This window comes from Lepidothrix coronata, unplaced genomic scaffold (assembly GCF_001604755.1).
Source record: "Lepidothrix coronata isolate B3197 unplaced genomic scaffold, Lepidothrix_coronata-1.0 Scaffold6, whole genome shotgun sequence".
NCBI lineage: Eukaryota > Metazoa > Chordata > Aves > Passeriformes > Pipridae > Lepidothrix > Lepidothrix coronata.
In genome coordinates this window covers 7292204-7307804 of record NW_016690186.1, presented here as the reverse complement: position 1 = coordinate 7307804, position 15601 = coordinate 7292204, and the positions used below count along the sequence as shown (strand labels likewise).

The 15601-nt window shown below is 42.4% G+C and overlaps 1 protein-coding gene across 2 annotated transcripts in view; it reads left to right on the top strand.

Annotated features, from left to right (window-relative positions):
* The window catches only part of TAF4B (TATA-box binding protein associated factor 4b), a 70454-nt gene extending 59834 nt beyond the window's left edge, over window positions 1–10620 (top strand). For both annotated transcript variants that reach the window (XM_017833846.1, XM_017833857.1), the window contains exon 15: window positions 8653–10620. In XM_017833846.1, coding sequence (XP_017689335.1) covers window positions 8653–8820 — 168 coding nt within the window. In that variant the 3' untranslated portion in view covers window positions 8821–10620. The remainder of the gene's footprint in view (window positions 1–8652) is intronic.
* Window positions 10621–15601: the final 4981 nt, after the last annotated feature.

The window sequence follows — 15601 nt, the reverse complement described above, 5'->3', positions numbered from 1 at the left end:
CTCAGATCTCAGACAACAGAGCTAATGGGATCTTAGATATGGTACACTAGAGAAAATAGGTACTAGGGGTCTTTATTAGAGGACAGACAGCTTATATGCTGCCTGTGACACAGAGACATGTGATTCTTCCCCAAGTTGTATTGGATACACAAGTAAAACATACTGCGGTGTACAGGACTAATTGGGCAATACCAGGTGTCCATAAAACTTGTTGTCCTGCCAGTACAACTCCTCCTTCACCTTGGCACAAAGCCTGCAGCCATATTAGTGGCGCAGTATTTTTTACTGTCTGCACCCAGCCATGCCAAGGTGAAGGTCTCAGAAATGCAATAGAAATTGTTCCCGCAATTTCTGTCCGCCGACACAGTACCAAAACGTAATGGGTACTGGGAAAGTTCAGCTCACCAGACTGGGTCAGTTAGATCTGCTGCCTTCTTTTGCAGCAAACGTGAAAGGCTAAACCCAGCATTTTGGCATACCATGCTTCTTTTCTCCACAAATGAGTATCTGTGTTTAACTGGGATGATTCTTCAGCCCTAGGTTTTTGTTTCTTCACACTCTGGCATCCGGCTTTGCACCTCGTCTGAAAAGTCTTTTTCCTGAAACAGTTGAATGCCTGATTCCTGCACATTCATCACTTTAATCTGGGAGCTAGATCATGTGGTGACACAAACATGTGCTTTACAGCTAGAAGGCTTACCAGGAGCTGCATCACCTCATAGTGTGGCAGGGAACAACTAAAGAAAGAGGTTCTTGTCCAGATGAGTGCCTGCCAACTAGTTTGGACCTAAAACAATATAAAAAGGGTAAACTCTATCTTGCCATGATTATTGCTTATGTATCACTAAACCTGAAATAGCAGTAGGGACAAATCCCTGATGATCATGGAATGAGAAAAACAAGGCTAATTCTCTAAGCCTAACTCAGAAAAAAAAAAAAGGCATCAGTATAATGGGAATTCTTTTTTCCTTCTTGTTGGAAACACTAGTTTGGGTAGTTTTGCATGTTCTCTTCACTGCAGCTTACCATTTGAATGGTATTGTTCAAAAAGAGTAATTTGAGAAAGCCCTGGTAAGAAAATCCCTCTGTTGTGAAAATGTGTTAATTGGTGCTACTTGTATTCCAGAGGTGGCAATATCTTCATCTCTCTCGTTCTGGTCCCTCTGGACACTTTTGGATACAATAAGGGGGAGATGCCTTTGGATTTGATTTATATGTGTTTTGGGGTTTGCACATTTGTTACCCACCTCTGCTCCTCTCCCAGTTTGAGGGCATGTAGTAAACAGTAATGAACTAAAGGGTGGGAAGAATTGAAAAATAACTTGTCTTGAGAAGGGAGGATACTTATAAAACAAATAAGAAAAAAGTAAACTTGAAACCACAAACTCATTTTTCCAGTTCTGTGTTCTGTTTCATGATTTTTATTGGTTGGTAACATGCCCTGTAATGCTTTCAATGCTGATACATAGTCAAGGATGGTTTTTTTATTAAGTTTTACTGCTTTTCTGATGACAAAGCCATTTTGGAAACAGCTTTATCTCATTCTCACTGTAACCGGAGTCTTAGAAATTTGAAAACCATTGTAGATATTTTAAGCTTTTTTTCTGTGAGAAAATAGACTACAGTTCTGAGTCCTTAAACTTTCTTTCCTTCTATCCAAAAGTGTCTTGGGTGCAGGGTCATCTTCAGCCCTTAACCGAGAGCAGTATATTTGTGTGGCATTGCGCAGCAGGGAGGGAAAAGGTCTACCTGCGTTTTTGAAAGTAGAGTAAGGACAGTAGCTGTTATGCTTACGATCAGCTTCTGAAGACTGTGGCTGGACCATTCTTCTACTTTGTGCAGGAAAACTTAGTTGGATACCTGTACTTCTGTGTAATTTTTTGGGGTACACTGCTTGCTTCTCATTAATTTTCTGGCTCCATGATAACGCCCTGAGTACTTAGAAACAATATTGTCTGTCCTGCCCCGAAGTGCTGTTGGTATTGTGTCCCTCACTTTCCTTCTTTCAGGTTGGTCCCATTAAACCGATTCAGGGTTATATCTCATGTCTTTTCCTTCTTTTTGCCAGATCCAATGGCAAAGGAAATTTCCTCCTTCCAGATACTGCCTGTGTCTGTTCTGTCCCCTGCCAAGACTGGCTGCTCTGTTAGGAAGTGTGGATCTTGCCTTGACACATGTAGTCTGGCTTTGCTGTGGAAACTTAAGCTACTGCAAGTAGTTGCTACAGAAGTAAATGATGCAGCTGATATTCTGGGGTCAGTGCAGAGCTATTCAAGTACTTTATTTCTGTCAAACTCCTAGCTCTGGCCAACATACTTAAAATAATGTGATACTTCCAGGGTTGTGCACATCTAATACAGCAGTCCGCAAATAAGCTTGCATTCTCCTTCTGCAAAGAAGTTTGGCAAGAAAAAAATGGGAGAAATGTCTTGTTTACCACAGTGCTCATTGTTCCATTTTTAGTATTGATTGTGGATGGAGGAAATGAGCTTGTCATCTTCTCTTGTCTCTGCCACATCTGATCATTGTTAGCAGAACTTAAACTTACCCTCCTTACTTTACAGCTTGGGGTGCCAGTATGCATGGTGATTAAACATATTCTGTGCATGATGCTTATTTAAGCTTTGGAAATGCTCTTTAGGCTGACCAAGGGAGAACTAAGCCTTTGAGCAACAAGTCCTTTCTGCAGAATGAAAGAAAACTCAACCCTTCCAAATGACTGGGGAAGAGACATGCTTTGTTTTTTCCGCTATGTGACAATCAAATGGCTTTCTTTCTTTCTTTTTTCTTTTTCTTTTTTTTTTTTGACATTTGCAGGACGGGCGTGTGTAATTAAGGGGTATTTGGCTTTATGCTCTTAACTGTAGAAGTTACTGCCACCTTTTTGGTCATAAGCTCTTCTGATGAGAGAACATGCAAGCATAATTCATCAGCTTCAGTACTGGTGCTAAGGGTGTGACTGTGTCTAAGTGTGAACTTAAAGGCATAAGTTGGCTCTGTAGCAAATGATGATAGGTTTGCTACTCCCAGTATATCCATGAGGTGCAATGGGGCTGCGCCCTGGTTCTTGGCATTGGTACATGATAGTCTGCTGAAGTATTTTCTTAAAAGCTCCAGAAAATTAGTTTAAAAGCAATCACTTCAAATTGGACCTAGATTACTTGCATATAAGTAGGTGATCATATCCGGGCTACAAAATCTCCTTTCTACATTTGAGCGGTTTCCCTCGCTTTCTCTGTGTCTCTTTCTGTCTGTCACCCCTTCCCCCAGCCCATAGGTCTAAAGTGATAGAGGAGGGAGGGTGGGGGGTTTTCTACTTTCCATATTCTTAATGTATGCAGACTCTTGATTTCAATTTCTGGTTCTTATTTAAGCTCCTGGAAAATTGAAGCATCTACAACATGGTCACACCTTTGGGGAAGAAGGGATCTAAAAGTTACTGCAATTATAAAATATGGCTTCAGTATCTTAGTTATCTGTTTCCAGACCTAAGTAAGCACAGCCCTGTCAGCTAGAGAGCTTTAGTTTCCATGCTGAATTTCCAGGCTGCTGTCAGTCTAGGCCATATACTTGATCTGAATTTTTTCCCCATGTAAATAGGCAAAAATATTCTCAACTGCCATTCACACGCTTCAGAAATACAGTTCATTGGCCCATATCGTGCTTTCTCTGTGCCAGAGATGAACTTAATTCTTCTTATGTGTGAAAGATATCTGCAATTTAAATGACTAATTGCATTGTAGCTTTAGGCTGAACATATTGGTAACGCGCAAATGTTGATGACATGTGAAGGGTCAAGAGATTTATAATTTAGTTGACAATACATTGCTTAAAAGAGCCAGAAAATTTCAGCTTAATAATTGTCTATTAACTAACATGACATATTTGTATAGTATTCATTACCTCCAGGTACAGATTAAGCATCTGATGTACCCATACGAAGTGACATGCGTACATGAATCTTGGGCATAATAGTGAATAAACTGACATTGCATTCGCAGTAATTTGTTTCAATATGTAAAACATGTTGTTGCCTACATTTGAAAGGACTTGTAGGAATGTTGCAACAAAATCTGAGGAAAAATGTGTAGTTGAGTAGAGTTCTCTATGATATAGATGTGACGGCTTCGTGAGGCTTTTTTGTAGGCTGCAGGTATCATCATAAATACACATTTGTTTTCAGCTGCACAAGAAGCAGCCTGAATATAGAGATCTAAGTCTTTCAGAATTGGCTTGATCTACAAGGTTAAAAAAAATAATCCCAAAACCCCAACCTAACACAACCAACTTTATTTTTAAAAAAGAATCATATAAATATTGAGTAATGTAATATGTTAGTATTGTTAATGTGGGAGTATTTCTGTCAGACCAAGGTTTATTAGAATAGGCAGTATCAGTAGGCTGCCTTGTCAGCAAACTAATATCAACTTCTTTCACTTTGTTTTCTCTGGCCTAAGTTAGGCACTTGTTTGTACAAGCAAAACTGTCACAATTCTGACAGGGTCTGTTCCTTTCCCCCTCGCTGCTGAGGGAGACTCAGGAAAGTGTTTGAACACTCCACAATGTGTTATTGCTTTTTAACCTTTTTTCCTTCTATGACACAGGAATGTGCTTTGTGTTTTACAGCTGGGAAACTAATGTACAGTAGACATCAGTGACCTCAGTGTGACCACAGGTGACAGAGATAGGGCTTTAACCTGGATGCTTTTACTTTAACTCACCAGGTGCTCTTACGACCTTTCAACAACATCTCTGCTGCACACAGCTGTAATTTTTCAGTGCTTGGAAATGTCATTGAAAAGTGTCTCATGACCTTGCTTCCTTCTGCTGGTGGTATTTTTATAATGTGCAGCAGAGCTGCGATAATAGTTTGCTCTCTTGGGATCTTGGCTCTGGGACTAGGATGTGTTTATGCCACACCAAAAATTGAAATGAGAACTCTTGGCTTGGCTTTTAACATTTGACTGAACACTTTGCTCTCTTAAAGTGTACCACTCCCAACAGTTTAAAATTTTGAATGTGATTGGTGTGAAGCCATTGAATTTTAGAAGGGAGCATGTACTCCACCAGGAGCAGCTCGCTGAGCCTGACCCAAACTTGGTGAGAAGGGAAGGTGTCTGCTGACCTCCCTGAGCTTTGTATCAGGGCCTGTAGAATAGCTCTGAGCAATTTTGATATCCGTGTCAGTACGCATGACTCGCAGATCACAGATCTCTTGCTTCATATACCTTGGAGACTAGAAATAAGGTGGTGATGGTGGCTCAGGTAAAGGAAGAGCTTCGTTTTGAGCTGTGGCTCTATCAACTTCATTCTTGCCTTTTCAGAGTTGGTAATTCTCCGTCCAGCCACTAGAGAGAGCTCTAGAGATCTTAAAACAGGTTTCCAGAGCAACCCCTCAACAAAACTAGCTCCCCAAGAGCATGGGACTACGGCAGGAGCTCCACAATGTCTTCTGCTGCCAAGATGAGTGAGAGTAGCCGATCTCTGTCAGGTGTATATAAAAGGCTCTAAGGATCAAGAAAGGGTGACAGCGTGCTGTTTTGGAGAAGTTGCTGACTGGACTCAATTCTGAATCAAAAGCAGGGCTGCTGCTATCGTGACTTCCTGGGACTGATTTTAAGTGGACGGGTGGTCTCGGTGCTGAGAAGGGTGGTTTACAGTGGTGCAGAGTTACATTGCTGCAGCGCCCTACCTGGTTTACTAACAGGGTCTGTCAGCTGTGATACCCATTTTGATATACTGATAGTTAGCCCTCCTGGGCTGCATATCTCTATGTCATTTCCCTTTTGGAAGGAAGGCAGGGCTGGGGGGTTCAATGAAAGGCAGGAAGTTAAGGATAACAAAAAAAAAAAAAAAGAAAGAGGGGAAAAAAGAGAAATTGTTAGTTGAAGCACTAATGATCAAATGTCACATAAGGAGGATAGAGGCTGATTGCAGTACCCTTTGCTAGAATTAATTGTACAGGGATTCATTTTCTATTCACGTACTTTATACTTGTCTGTGGCCTGGTTAAAAAGCAGCACTTTTTCACTTTCTCTCAAAAGAGGCTCACAAAGCTGTCTTGGGGTAGGCTGAAGACCAGCAGTGAGGAATCTCCCAAAATAGCAAGATGCAAGTGGTTGCTGCCCGACTGGGAGGAACATAATAGAGATGTCTGGAAGCAAGGAGTAGGCTGGTATTTTTCAGGTCTCAGAAGCAGTGTGGTGTAGCTTCTGTGCAGGAAGGGGTATATGAGACGTGTTTTAAATAGAGGATTATTGACTGCTGCCTAGGGCCAGACAAGGTCAACCTGCTGCTCAACAGGGTTTTGCTCAAGTGGAGCCTCTGAGAACTGAGAGGCAGAGGACCTTCCCGTGAAGTGTGCCTTGTGTCAGCTGAGAGCTCAGAGGTGGGCACTTCTTAAGTAAGGTCTTGGACATTAACAGAGGCATCTGTGATGGTTCATTGTGGTGTGCAGAACTTGGACCACTGCTTGGTCCAAATTCCAAAACAAAACCATGAAAAAACAGTGTTTCAGTAAAACTATAGAAGACAGTACCTAAAAGGAGTTATTGCTCAACACTGCATAAATTTACTTAAAAGTGAGTTCCCCAACATCATCCCAATCTGGACTGGACTGACCTAGACTATTTGTTGGCTGCTTTAATTTTAAACCATCACATACTTTGAGAGAAGGACCTTTTCTTTTAATTTGTGCTAGCAGCTGTTGGTTGTTAAAAAGCTCCTGGCCCCTGAAATGCTGTACTCAGTAGCTCTGATAAACCATAGTGATGCTATGTGAAACTTAGAAGTATGAACTGCCTGTCTTAGAAAACAGGACTCCAGGATAAGCTTTGGCTTTGGATGTGGTGTTACAGCATAACATCACTTTACGTCTGCACTGGGCACGATGGGTAAGAATTTAGGAATAAACAAATCTATAACTCTGTCTTAAATGCAGGCACTTTGAGGCTTCTGCCCTATTGCAGCCAAAGCAAGCTGGGGGATTTGTGCCATCTGCCTCCTTTTTGTAAGGGAGTGAACAGGATTGAGGTGGTTTTGTTTGATGTCTTTTTAAAGGTAAGACTTCTAGTCTAATGACTTATTTAGAGAGAAAATACTTTCACCTCAGTAAAGTTCTTTGAATTATAAAGGACATTGCTGTTGGGTTACTGAAAACCCTTGGGGTTTGTTTCATTTATAACATTGCCTCAGGCGTTCTGCTGCATCCTGTTGGATTGACCTCCTTTTCAACCCGTGCTGGCAGCTGCATTGCAGAGCTATCTTTTCCCTGGATCCTTCAGGGTTGTCATATGACAGACTTGAACTGTGACCCTTTTGTGTCTTACCAGGACAGCAGTGCCCTCTGTGTGATGTGGCCAGCAGTCTTCCCCACGCACACATTTGTTCCAAGCCATTTAACAAACTGAAAGTTTCAAATGATGGCATTTCATAGTGTTTAATAGTATTGACTGTAAAGCAAATGAAATGGTGCTGAATACCCTGCGTGCTGCTTGTAAGAAATACAGCTTCCATTTCTGCAATGTGCCCTGGGTTTTCTGTGGCTAGCGTGTGCTCTCTGGTGAATCTCCTTATATTTTTTAATAAATTTCAGTGCTTCCCTCCTAATGACAGTAGCATTCACCACTACAGTCCAGCAGTGGTATTTGTTTCTAACATATGGGGGTTTTAAACAGATTTCTCTAAGCAAAGTGGGCAAAGTCATTTTGCTGAAGTCTTGCAGAGAGTGTTAGGGTAAGAATTGATATAGTTAACACTGCATCTAAGCAACACCATCTCCAAGTGGTGTTGATGCTGGCAGGCATTGCCTTGCTGAAGTTACAGAGACTGAGTACTCATATTTGTACAAATTACATTCATTAGCAAGAACCCTCCAGTAGTGATAAGAGACTGGCTGTGTAGCATAGATTGGCTCCAAGATAAGTAGCCAGTCTATTGTGCAGCTCATGGTACTCTGCCTCCTCCCCACCCCTAGTAATAAATCTTGGGACATTTTGGAAAGCGTGGGGGTTGCTCATTCCAGTAGCCTGAATGCATAACTACTAAACACCATCATCTCCTACCAATTGTGTTTTCATAACCAAGTGAGGCAGCTGACTGAGAGGGATAGGCTCAGATGCCATGTTCTGAACATCTGGATGCTTTGACAGAGTATTTTTTGCTCCCTTAAAGGACAGATCACAGAAGATGGCCAGGATGAGAGTTTCTCCTGCCCATGTTCCAAGGCCTAGAGCCCAGTCAGTGATGTTTTTCTTCAAGAAGAGATGGAAACATCTGGAACTTGGGGGCTTGCAAGTGCACAACCTAGGGCTCTGTGGTAGTACCTTCTTCATAATTAGCTTGTCCTTTCTCAGTGCAAGTGTCTGTGTAGCAGACTTCAGGGAAATAGCAGTTATTTATCTTACCATATTAATATAACTTCAAAGAAAGACAGATCTTTCTGGTTGCTTTGACTGAAATAAACCATCAGCTGGCAAGTACTTGCTTTGTCTTCTGAAGTATCTAATGTGCAAGGACTTCTGGATTGCTGGTTTTCAACCTGCAAAGCTGTACATCAGCAGGATAGTTTTATAGAAGTAGGCAGTATAATCCAACCAGTTTGGTTAAAACTTGTATTTACATGGAATGTTTTTTTCTCTCTCCCCCATTTAGGGTTTGAATGGCAATGGAATTGCTCCTGGATCATCAGGTTTTAGCCTTACAAAGCCGATGCTCTGTCCAAGAGTAACCCGTGTCTGTCTCAGGGACTTGATATTCTGCATGGAACAAGAGAGGGATATGAAGCATTCTCTACACTTGTACCGTGTTCTTCTGAAGTGATTTGAATTTTACATTTGACCTTGCTGTCTACTGCCAAAGAAAACACTGAAGCATTGTTGCACTGTCTCGAAATTCCGATTTCTGGAAAATGATCCGTTGTAAGGATAACTCTTGTTTACAGATAAACATTTTTATTAAATACCTAACTGAGCACCTGTCAGGTTTTTAATAATATTTGGCTTGAATCAGTCTGTAAACCAGTGAGAACACTGAGTTGCACAGAACAAGCACCTGACTACCTGCTTGCATTTAACTGTCTTGCAGGCTCTGAGGGCTTGATAAGTGTCCCTAGTTTATGTATGTCATTTGCTTCAGTACTCCAGAGTCTGCAACATCTGTTCTATGTGTGGTGCCACCTTCTAATCCAACCTTATTTAGGGAAACAAATAACACTTTAATGGCACTGCATAGCATGGCAACTGTATTTAATTATGAACCAGCTGTCAGTCAACGTGCTAATGTATTGCCTGTCTGACTCAGCATCTTCTTAAATTTTCTGGGATTAGAATTAATGCTGGATGCTCATTTTTGGAGAGAAAGTAGCAAGCAAAAGGAATGAGGGGTCCTTTCTACCCTGCACTTTGCCTCAATTGCCCTCACACTTTCCTCTGAGAAAGTGGCTGAGGGAAGGTGAAGAAATGGGTTGCTCTTGTGATTGAAGTACATCAGACAGTGTAGTTAGGGCATACCTTGATGGGGTTTGGGGAAAATTCGGAGTTACTAAAAATACAAAGAGTGAAAGATCCTAAAAAGGATGGGTAAACAGAAGAAACAGTCTAACTTTCTCTAGATATAAAAAATAGCATTGAACTTGAGTATAGATGTGGAAAGAAATGAACAAAAACAACCTGTGGTGACTACAAAAAATGGGAGAAGTTGAAATGCATTAAAGCTCTGCATCTGGAGACTATTAAGGAGAGGAGCAGGTTTTGCAAAGCACAGGATTCACTGCTTTGGAATATTGATTTAATACCTTAATGTGGTGTAACAGGGAAACTACTCAAGTAGAAAGTATTTATACAGTTGCCTGGTTTCCATTCAGTAAGGAGGAGGACTCTGGATTATTAAGACTGCTAGAATAGATTCAAAGATTTTTTCCTTGCTGGTAAAGACTGCCTTGTGGTGGAAGGAAAACCCTCTGGGTTGCCCTTCTCCCCAGCCTCCAAGCATTTTGCCTTCCATGACACAGCGCTGTATAGCATGGCTATTTCCCAGGACTGGTGGGAAAGGCACTGACTGTATTCACAGAATAACAGAACACTCTGAGTTGGACGAGACCCTCAAGAATCATCAAGTCCAACTCTTAAGTTGAACGGCCTGTATGAGGATTGCACCCACAACGTTGGCGTTATTAGCACCATGCTCTAACCAACTACTGAATGGCTTCCTGCTGAAACTTTTTTCTTTTAAAGAAAAAGCTTCCTATGGTTATTTGGCATGCTGCTTCAAAACTTGAAGCGATAATTCATGCACCCTCCACTGTCAGAACCACTGCAGATAGTTACCAAATTCACTGTTTTGAATCAGTTATGTTGTTTTTTGTTGGAACAGTAGTAAACAAATCTAGTAAATGAATGCTGTAAATTATTTATATATGTATATATGGCATATATATATATATATAAAAGAAAAGCAGTACTTTAACTAAGCTATAGTTTGCAAGATATTGATGGCATTGGGCAAAATTGTTTTGTATAATTAAATGCTTAGCTTTACTTTTTATGTAAAGTGCAGCATTTTCCATATTTGTGTACTGTATCTTATTGATCAGATGTTAAAAATTATTTTAAATACTGCATTAAAGCGATTATTTTATTAAAAATAATAAATCAGTAACTTTGTTTCCTTACGTGAGAAATTCAGCGTCTGAAGCTGTCAGCACCATGACTAATGGTTTGACTCCGAGAGCGAGCCCCAGCTGTCTGCCCATCACAGGAGTTGGCATGGTTGCCTCACGTGACATATTAATTATAAACATCTTATTTGAAGGTTTTTTAAACAGAAGTAGGTAACAGAGCAAAGGATTTAAAAGGATAACTTGAAGCAGGGGGTGGGCAGTGAGAAAAGCAACCCCTTGATTTCCCTCTCCCAGTCAGCACAGAGACTGGGTTGTGGGGTTTTTTAACAGCTGGGCAGAGGTAAGTGCTTTGCACGTGTTCTGGGAAGTGAAAACACCAAGTGTCTCAGACTTCAGCAATGCGCTGTGGAAGCACTGTCCTAAATTATTTTTAAAGCAACTCACAATTAAGTGCAGGCTGGAGAACCACAGTGAGCATCTGCATATTGCCTGCCTCTTCATCTTCTTTAACCCAATGCAAAATGCAAATGAAAGATGTTGGAGAAAATAATTTAATTGATAGATATATCGAAAGTATGATAGATGATTCAGGTGTTTTTGTGGCCTGTGATGCAGATCATATGCTTTCATTGCTGCCAGAGCAAGTTGTCTCTCAGCAGTAGATTCTCCCTGTGTCCTACCTCTTTCCCCTGTGTCCACACCAACCCCAACCCCAAAACACCCCTCGAACCCAAAATTTCTATGCTGTAAGGAGTAGCAGATGTTTTTAGAAAGGTTTTTCTGCAGGTAATTTAGGCCTAATTTCAGACAGGGACAGGTTTATCCTTGGTGCAAAGACTGAAAATATTTGTCTCCTTAACAAGGGTTCATCCCACCTCTCATTTGAGCTCAGCTTTGCTTCTGAGAATAGCACCCTCTAAAGTGGCACTTAGGAGATACCTGGGCTTTGCTCAGCCACATCAGGAGTTAAAGGAGAGATGACCAGAGGTTTTCTTCCCCCCTTCTCCCAGTCTTCCTGCCCTTTATGGGAATACTAAAATCCCAGTCATAAGGTGATGAAGCCAAAACCTGCTATCATGCTCCCTTGCCTTTTACTTCGTAGTATGCTCATGTTCAAGCTTGGGAACCTAGCAGCAGAACTGTCTGTGCCATCAATGCTGGGAGGGCTCCAAAGCTTGCTCCAGGCACTTTCTGCTTTCCAGCTGGCCAGCTAGCCTAGTGGCTGTTTCTGATGCACTGAGCTGGCTGGGCAACTATCCCTGCCACTCAAGTACTTAGCCTTTAGAGAAAACAGTATATACCACTGTGGGGGAAAGCTGTTGTTTGCTCTTGACTACTACTGTCTTAGCATCATAGTATGACAAGTTTTGTGTGTTATGTGGTGACAAAAGGGGCCCCTGTACTCTCCAACTGCTGCTTTTCCCCTTTATTGCCATTTTCAAGTCTTAGCACTGAATCCAGCCCTTTGCACTGTCTTTGACTCCAGCTTTTCCCTTCTCCCCCTGGGAAAGCCTAGCTGGAGTGCACTAACACACCCTGCAGCTCTGTTCGAGGTTTAATGAGGAAGGTAGCGGGGGACCATGAGACATTGCTAGATGATTCCTCAAAGCCATTGCACTCTCTTGGACACTTTGACACAAGTAGCTTAAGGCTACTGTTTGCATCGAGTTGTTCTAGGCCCCCTCTCTTTGTAGGCACCTGTGTCCTGCCATGTGAGTGCACTGTGCTGAGCAAAAGTGCTGTCAGCTGTTCTCCAGGTTCATCTCTTTACTCTGTTCTTTGCTTTCCTCTTCATTTGTAATCACTGGGGTGAAGAGAGAAAGACTAAAGCAAATGAGGATTTCCCGAAGGGGCAGACAGTCCAAATGATTGGACTTGGTGAAATGGGCTTGCTCCCAGCAACTTTTCAAATGAGGGCTGCTGGGTTTCTGAGGCCAAGCATTGCACACTCTTCCCTCTGCACGTAGCACACATGATGTCTACACATGCTCTGAAAGCTGGATCCAGCCATCGTTACCCCAGGTCTCACGGCTGGAGCCTGCAGCTCTGGAAATAACTACAATCTGCAGTGAAGGCTTTACTCCTTTGAGGGGTGCAAAATTGAGTACCAAGACTGAAGAATGTAACACACCAGACCTCTCTGTTTTGCCACTTTTGGTTCTGGGCTCATTACCATATGTCAGTGGCTTGTCCCACTGTCATTGTGTAGAAAGGCTGCCTGTCTGCAGGCCACAGTGCCAGTTCTTCACTTGGTGCAGGTCTTTTGTGAGCTAGACAGGCATCCCATTTGGCTTTGTAACACTGAAGGAATAAGCAATAAACTTTGTCTTTTCAGATGTATCGGTCCTTGTTCCTACTGCCTCTTCTTTCCTCTTCTATTACAGGTGTGAGCTGGTCACTTCTTGCCTGCTCTCTGTAGCTATTCTGCCAGGTTAGCTGCTAACTTTGCTACCCAATCTTTCCTCAGGATCCCCTTCTTCACAGTTCACAGATTCCCTTGAGGCAGCTTGCTTTTGAAAAGGTTTTTGTGTGAAGGAGGGAGGAAAAGGATCTCTATCCTGGACTTAAATGGTTACTCTGAAGTGGAAGGAGGTGGTGGCACAGTTCGGCTCACAGCACTGAGACTGCTACTTTCTGTGCAGGGAGAAGGTCTTTGCAGGAAGTTGATGTTCATGGTGGCCAAGATTTCTACCATGAAGTCCTAATTCAGTCGAGGGTTTTCTACAAGGTCCTTGCATCAGTAGGCACCTCCCACCTTCCAAGGGATGTTTCCGTGGCAGAGCCACCAAAGGTCCTGCTGGATACCCTATCAAAGGTAGTCATCTGTTCTCTTCCTCAATCCCCATCTCCCGCAGCTCTTCCATGTATCTCATTTTCAGCCTGTGTCAGTCTCAGAAGCAGCAAAGGGTATAGAGCCATGTCCTGTGTGATTCAAGTGGTCACTGGGTGGTGCAGAGGCCCCAGGGGGTGGCTGATATGTGTTTCACCAAAGTTTTGCCCATCAGTAGTGTCACTGAAAGACTACCTCCCCTGGGGCTGTGCCCTGGTGAGAGGGAGCAAAGGTGGGGGGTCCTCTGCGTAGGTACTGCTAATGCAAAAAAGTCCATCTCAGCAGCTCGGCATGCATGCTCCCGCTCCACAGGCTTTGCTTGAACAACTGCAGTTATCAGCAAGCATTCACTCTCTCTCTACCAGATCACAAGGCATATTATTTTTAAATCTATTTGAAATGAAAAGTTATCTGGCAGATCATCTATATCTGTTTTTGAGCGCTAATTCATAATTACATGTAGTTCCCCAAGCTTGAGATATTTGCTCTTCCACTTTGAAGTATTTAGCGTGATGGGGTTTATTATTTACAGTTATTTTAAGGTGTTTCTTATTTCTGCTCTTAGGAGCTGGAAGGGAGAAAGGAAGTATTTTTTTCCAAGTAATTATGTGTGAATATACATGTACTCTGTGTGTATAAGGATGGCTAAGTAACTTTTAAAAAGAAATACCCTACTTCTTTTAAAGACTGAGTTAGAGCAGCTCCCAGGTGTGAAGCTCCAGCAATAAGCAGAGAGGGAGAGAAGGAGGAAGGAGATAAATTCTCTTCTTTCTTTAAGAGGTTTCAAGTTTTAATGTGTTAAAGTCCTTTGATACCTTTCTGCAAAATTGGGCAGAGAATAAAGACTCCTTAGAAAAACTGATCAGTGGGAAGTCTCAAGAAGGGAGGGTAGGAAAAGGAGAAGGCATTCAGAGAATCGAAAACAGAGCTCACTCCTCTCTCCAGGAGCTTCAGTGATACCCCTACATGTGTTCTGGCAGAGGCTTTCATTTATAGAAATGACAGAAAAGGGCCTTTCTAGAAACAAGGTGGGTATGCTTAGGCAGGCTATGTATTTAATGAAGCAGACTCATTGAGGAAGAAATCCTTGTATTGCTGCTTCCTTCTCAATGCAGTTTTCATTTTTAACTTCATGTCTCTTTGGAAAAACCCTCAGTAATTATCTCATCTCTCTTTGAAAGAGTGGCAAGGACTATGGCCAGCTGCAGCCCCGTGCTGCAGTCCAGGCACAGAGCTGAATCACTGTGGGATGCAGGACAGGGGCCACATGCTGTCCATGAGATTCAGTGGCCTGACACTGAAACAAGAGGCTGGAATGAGCACAAGGTCTGTAGATACAGTAGATATACCAGGAGACGTGTAGATACAGCGTGGACTATTCAACATGTCAGAGCTGAAGCTGTTTTCCTCTACTGATGTGAATAAACCACGGTTGGAGGCTTACAGCCCTTGTGAACATCTGCCTTGCATCAAGCTGAGCTGGTAATCAGGGTTGCTCTACCTCTTCTCGGGGTCAGGTCTGTAATTTTCAGCACCCTGCCTTTCACAAGCTGATTCCATAGCCCTTTGCAGCCTGGCTGGCGGGTGGTGCGAACTCAAAGAGGCCTCATCTCACACAGCTCTCAGAGTCTTTGCTTCTAATTTGAAAGCTTTAGCCTTCTTTATTACAGGGGGGAAAAAATTGAAAGTGACCCAAACTTCAGGTACAGAGGGCAAATATTAAAAGTAAGGTTGTTTTTGCCTTTGAAATTCCACACTTCTTAGAGACTGTTGGTGAGTGATGCCCCAGAGCTGAGGAGGATGGCTCCAGAAAGAGATCCCCTCGAGTGTGCAATCAACCCTTCACAGCAGTCTGCTGAGGATGCTGAAACAGAAATCAGTTTCGAGTCTTTTTTCCCATGCGGTAAAGAAGAACCTGTGGGAAGGTTCTGCCTGTGTCCTTACACAAAACCAGGATATCCAGTAATTAGTGAGAGATACCTCCAGGGCAAGCTCAAATTTTGCAACACTTCCCAAGGCAGGGAAAATGCCCCAGGCTAGGGCAGTCTTGGGAAGAGAGTGAGTCAGGAAGCTTTTTTTTCTTACTTTTTTTTTTCTCTGTAGTCATGATCAAGTAAAAACTTTGTGGGGAAGAAAACTTTGCAGGGACCAGA